The 6727-nt window shown below is 36.3% G+C and overlaps 1 protein-coding gene across 1 annotated transcript in view; it reads right to left on the reverse strand.

Moving 5' to 3' along the window:
* The window catches only part of LOC106867680 (dynein axonemal heavy chain 6-like), a 319316-nt gene that overhangs the window by 170598 nt on the left and 141991 nt on the right, over positions 1 to 6727 (reverse strand). Inside the window, exon 37 of the mRNA XM_052973027.1 lies at positions 5487 to 5658. Within this exon, the coding sequence (XP_052828987.1) occupies positions 5487 to 5658 (172 nt within the window). The remainder of the gene's footprint in view (positions 1 to 5486; positions 5659 to 6727) is intronic.

Below are 6727 nucleotides of genomic sequence, written 5' to 3' on the forward strand. Positions count from 1 at the left end.
TCTAGCACATCCTCATTTCTTTATCACTCTCACATGTATTGATGTTTTTCAATATTTTTTCCCTATAAATACATTTATCTTATCTATAAAAGGCAGATTTTCTGTGTATGTGTGTGTATGTTTAAAATTCATACATTTACACAATTCCAAATTTCTTGAATTAAAGAATCGGAATTAATATTCTAAATACAATAAGTTAGGTCACAGCGTCATTTTTTTCAGTCAAAAAAAAATTTGAGAAATTATGAATCCTTTGCAACTCCACTCTGTGTCCACAATTGTTTCTGTTTAGAAATTAAAATATTGTAGAGCCTGAGAAGGTCATTGGAGCATCTACTCTTTCACTTCCTGTGGAAGGAATGCATTCATTCCACTGATTAAAAGATCCTGCTTGTGCAAACATTTTACGACCTGGTGTCTATCTCCTGGAATGTTGTCTGGATTCTCACAGTTCTCTTACAACTCAAGCAATGTGGTCAATTATACATCAGTCTTTGTATTCTGTAGAGTAATAGTTGTGGACAAGGAGATGACATTTCGGGGGAAATTCTAGGCATTGACAACAGTCTTCTGAATAATCTAATTCTGAGAGCTTTCAACACAGAGACAACTTTCAGAAATCTCTGGACTGAAAGGGTTATAAGAGAAGGAAGTATATTACCAGTTTGGAACAAGTGCTACAGGAACATAAGTGCCAGCAAAGGACCAACCTAAGATGCATGCAAAATGACAAAGGCTTTCTCAGTAATATTTCCCATAAAAACAAGAGTCAAAGGAAAGTAGTGGATGTCTGTGTCAAGGAAAATTAGTAAAGTTTACAAATTCAGTTAGGTTAGTCAAGATTCTTGTATTTTCTTACAGCAAATGAACTTACACAAATTTATGAACATTTCTAATAGGTCAACAGTAAAAAACAATTGTTTTCAAAATACATGAAATCATGTGCATCGTGAGAAGAATGGAAACCAGACATTAAAAAAAAAAACTAATTAATACATCTATGGCTTCAAATATCAGTGTTTAGATGATCAGGCTTAATTTTTTAACACATACCAAATAAATGTAACTACTTTGCAATTAAGAATTTAAGATTTTGACTCAAATCAGAAGAGACATTAGTTTTCTGTTTTTAATTATTTTGAAAAAAGTAAATGTTTTTAAAGAATAGTTGCTGTTGTTGTTGTTGCTGTTGTTGTTGTTGTTTAGCCCAAGTTCAGATCCAATCAAGCAGAGCTATAACCAAAAGCATTCCTATTGTGATCATTTTGACTTCTTGAATATCTAGGGGCACAGTCTGATGTGTCATTTCTGTTTAAATAAAAGGATGTTATTTGATAGAATCTGGCTACTATTTTTTCTACATCAAGTGACCAAGAAAAATCACTTTGGGGTTATGTTCCTTCTTTTTTGTAATAGTTTGGTCAGGAGAAAGGGAGGGTATTGTTCATGCTCTTGGCCTGAGATAGTTGTGTCTTCTTGAGTACATCAAGGCACCAAATATCTCAGCCCTTTGTCATCTCCTTCATAAGGCACAGTGTCTTGAGATCAGCCTTCAATGCTTCATTCCATGTCTTCCTGGGTCTCCCCCTTCCACAAGTTCCACCCACTTTAAGTGACTGGCACTACTAGATGCAACTGTCTACATCCCTATGCATCAAATGACATAACGAGTGCAGTATTCTCTCTTACATACTCCATCTAATTCCTCTTATGCCTAACTTTTCTCTCAATACACTAACACTCTGTGGCACATGTACACCGATATTGCCCATCCAGTGGAACATCCTAGCTTTTCATATAACATGAACTAAATGCATTTTACAAATAATATGAACCAAATGTGTTTTATCGAGCCACCAGCACTAGAGAAGTTGCCTGCCAGGTTTAAAGGTGCTTCTCTGTTTTCTGATATGAAGAACCCAAACAGTTAATAAGAATTGGGCTTAACTGATGCAGAGAAGTATAAATATTGAAGCTATAATTTTCAACTATACAAAGGTTCAGAAATGATTAGCTCAGGAATTATTATAATCAGAAATTTTAGCAAGTTTGCAATCATAAAGTTTCCTGAATTCTTTGATTAGGGTGATGGAAATTTTATAAAAAATTGGTTGTATGCCAAGAATCTCACTTTGCAACCATGTAGTTCAGTCCCACTGTGGGGACAAGTGTTCTCTACTGTAGTCCTGGGCCAATCAATTCCTCTTGAGTGAATTTGGTGGATGGAAACTGTGTAGAAGCCTGTCATGTGTGTGTGTGTGTGTGTGTGTGTGTGTGTGTGAGTTCATGTGTGTCTTTGTGTTTGTGTTGGGTTTGTCCCCACCATTACCACTTGACAACCAGTGTTGGTTTGCTTACGTCCCCATAACTTAGCAGTTTGGTGAAAAGGAGTGTTAGAATAAATATCAGACTTAGAAAAATTAAACACTGAGCTGATTAGTTCGACTAAATCCTTCAAGGTAATATCCCAGCATGGCCACAACTGAAACAAAAGTAGAAAGATATCTGAGATCATCACAATTTACATAACATAGAATATCTAAAATGATTAACTCTAGCAGAGTTTCAGTATCTTTAAAATTAGATAGATCTTGTTTGCCTGCATAAAAAACTTAAATTCCTGTAGTCTAAGAAATCTTTAAATTTTGACATTTCAAGATATTTGAAAATCAGGAATTTCATCATGTGAAGGATCTCTAATAGATTTGGATCACTAATGTCAGGAATTTACAATCATAAAAATGTCCAAATTCCAACAAAATAATCCTAAATTTTTTTTATTTTTTACAATCACAGCAATATTGAAAATTTTTGAATTCCACTACATGTGGATTAATTAAATAACCATTTCTGACAAATCCAGAAATCTTAACTATAGAACTGTATAAATCCAGAAATGATTATTAAAATCAGAAATTTTGAAACATTTGCAACCGTAAAAAAAACTTCCAAATTCTCACAGAATTACAAAGCTGAAAATTGGAAATTTTCACAATGACTGTAAAAATGATTAATGGCATCATGTCCAAAAGATAAAATTATAACTTTTGACTGGATGATAATTTTTGAGGCCAGAAATGTTGACAGTTGCAATCATGGAAATTTCATCTTATTATATGGCTACATGTTTTTTAGGAGTGGAAAATAATCCTTCATTATGGATTTAAAGTTTACAATATAGGCATAGGTGTGGCCATGTGGTAAGAAGTTTGTTTCCCAACCACATGGTTCCACATTCAGTCCCACTGCACAGCACCTTGGGTAAGAGCATTCTGCTATAGCTCTGGGCTGATCTGAGCCTTGTGAGTGGATTTCGTAGACGGAAGCTGAAAGAATCCCATCATACATATATACCTATGAGTGCATATTTTTGTGTTTGTGTGCATGAGGGTCGATTCATTCAACTAAAACCTTTCATGGTGTTGCTGCAGCATGGCTGCAGTCCAATGACTTAAACAAATAGGGAAAATAAATAGGTGACTGCATATGTGTTCATGTGTGAGTCTGTCCCCCACCACTGATTGATAACCAGTGCTGGTGTGTTTATGTCCCCATAAGTTAGAAGTTTGACAAGAGAGACCAAGAGAATAAGTACCAGGTTTTAAAATGAAAAAAAATAAATACTGGGGTCAGTTTATTTGATTAAAAAAATTCTTCAAGGTGGTGCCCCAGCATGGTCACAGTCTAATGGCTGAAACAAGTAAGAGAATAAAAGAACAAAAGAGTTATTTTAGAAAGCAAGCTGAAACCCAGACTGGTCCCCAATTTACATATAAAAATGTCTTTCACATACATGTGGTTTTGGATTCAGACTCACTGCATGGTACTTCCAGCAAATGTCTTCTACTAAATCCCCATGCTGACCAAAGCCTTGTGAAAGAATTTGGTTGAGAGAAATTGAAAGTAGCCTATCATTATGTGTATGTCTGCGTGTGCGTGTATGTGTGTAAGTGTTTCCTTATTGCATGACAGTTGTAAACAAATGCTATTGCCATACTAGCAGCGGTGTGGAGGTGCAATGGCCCAGTGATTAGGGCAGCGGACTCGCGGTCATAGGATCGTGGTTTCGATTCTCAGACCGGGCATTGTGAGTGTTTATTGAGTTAAAACACCTAAAGCTTCATGAAGCTCTGGTAGGGGGTGGTGGTGAACCCTGCTGTACTCTTTCACCACAACTTTCTCTCACTCTATCTTCCTGTTTCTGTTGTGCCTGTAATTCAAAGGGTCAGCCTTGTCACATTCTGTGTTACGCTGAATCTCCCCCGAGAACTACATTAAGGGTACAGATGTCTGTGGAGTGCTCAGCCACTTGCACGTTAATTTCACAAGCAGGCTGTTCCGTTGATCGGATCAACTGGAACCCTCGTCGTCATAACCGATGGAGTGCCAACCACTAGCAGCGGTGTTTGTTTCCAATCTTCTATGAAAATATGTTGAGCCATGTGGAAATATTACCTTACCTTGATTGGAAACATGAGAGTTTGTGATGGGGAAACGCATCCAGCCGTAGAAAAAGAAATTTGTATCAACTAATTCGATCTGACCCATGTTTGTACGAGAAAGTGGACATCAAAGCAACAATATAAACCATTCTTAATCACAAGACTTGTATATTGACTTCAAATTTTGGCACAAGGCCAACAATTTTGAGGGAGGGCTTAAGTTGATTGCATCAACCCTAGTGCCCAACTGGTACTTACTTTTGTCCACCTTGGAGGGTTGAAAGGCAAAGTCAACCTTGGCAGAATTTGAACTCATAATATAAAGACAGATGAAATACCATTAAGCATATTGCCCAACATGTTAATGATTATGCTAGCTCACCACCTTATAAGGTTAGTATATTAGCTGACAATTTTGGTTATATATACTTACTTTTTCAAATTAATTAATTTCCTAGATACCACGCACAACCATTCCAGAGAAATAATCCAGACAAATACTATACTAATTCTATATTGTCTATAACTGTTAAATTGGAGATAATATGACTCCATCATTATATATTGCATTTTTAAATATTCATAAGCTGATTATCACCTCTGCACCCCGTCTACTCGTAGGACTTACAATTGAAACTCTACAAAGTGTTTCATCGTCCTGACTGTATTGATTATTACTGGTATTACTATGGTAGTGGATTGGTGGAATCATTAGAGCATTGGAAAATTACCCTGTGGCATTTCTTCCAGTTCTTTATGTTCTGAATCGGAAACAAGTGGGGGTGGGTGACAGGAAGGGCATCCAGCCATAAAAAAAATTCTGCCTCTATGAATTTCATATAACCCATACAAGTATAAAAAAGTGGATCTTAAAAAGTTGGTGACGATGATGATGACCACAAAGTGGACCTTAAAAGGTTGGTGATGATGATGATGACAATTTCCTCCCACACTAAAAGCTGTTACACGTTTTATCTTCATTTATAGATATGATAATGGAGAAAGAAATAAGGACAATTTTAAAGAAGAATATTACTTTCATACCTTGCACACATTTTGATAAATCACGAAGATTAAACAGATAATGTGATTTAGTTGGTGTTGGGAGAAGGTCGGATTTCATGTTGCAATAAATCTCCACAGCTGCGCAGACAATCGACTCAACACAGTGCTGGATAGCTTGTGGGAACTCAATAAAGAAACCACTAAGAATAGCCTACAACAACAAAAAACAAAAAATGCAAGGGAAATTTAATAGCAGTTTTATTTTTTTACTAACCTGTAAAAATAACTTTGGTCGTTAGACAAATGAAACAGCAACCAGAAAAGACGTATATAATCAGAGATTAAACAGACAGAACACATGACAAATTAACTATGATGTGTTGAATATAAAATGATATTATAAGTAAAGCCTTGTGAAGGTGCAAAGGTCAGTGGTTAGTGTCGGGCTCATGATCATGAGGTAGTGAGTTCGATTCCTGGACTGGGATATATGTTGTGTTCTTGTGCAAGATACTTTACTTCATGTTACTCCAGTTCACTCAGCTGTAGAAATGAGTTGCAATATCACTGATGCCAAGCTGTATCGGCCTTTGCCTTTCTCTTGGATAACATCAGTGGCATGGAGAGGGGAGGCTAGTATGCATGGGTGACTGCTGGTCTTCCATAAACAACCTTGCCTGGACTTGTGCCTCGGTGGATATCTTTCTAGCTGCAATCCCATGGTCATTTATGACTGAAGGGTATCTAATAATATAAGCAACAATTTGGAACCAGAAACAAGTAAGGAAAATAAGCCTCTTTTGCTAGTGGGAAATGACAGAGGAATTATCTTGTGGGGGTAAAATAGTACAGTTATTAACAGTTCTAATTAGTAGAAACAATTTATGGCACAAAATTTGAGGGTTTGATTGGTAGGTATGCGTTAGTGAAAACTCAGAATGCAGTCATTAGGTATGTGACAGATGTGTAGTTTAAGACTTATCATTAGGTTTGTTGCTTTCTTCTATTTCTATTTCAAAAGGCACAGGTATAGCTGTGTGATTAAGAAGCTTCGTTTGCAATCATGTAGTCTCTGGTTCAGTCACTTGACAACTGATGTTAGTGTGTTTACATCCATGTAACTTAGCAGTTCAGCAAAGGAGACTGATAGAATAAGTACTAAGCTTACAAAGAATAAGACCTGGGATCATTTCCTTTGACTAAAAAACCTTGAAGGCAATGCACCAGTATGGCTGCAGTCAACTGACTGAAACAAGTAAAAGAATATATATATATATATA

This window comes from Octopus bimaculoides, chromosome 14 (assembly GCF_001194135.2).
Source record: "Octopus bimaculoides isolate UCB-OBI-ISO-001 chromosome 14, ASM119413v2, whole genome shotgun sequence".
Lineage (NCBI taxonomy): Eukaryota > Metazoa > Mollusca > Cephalopoda > Octopoda > Octopodidae > Octopus > Octopus bimaculoides.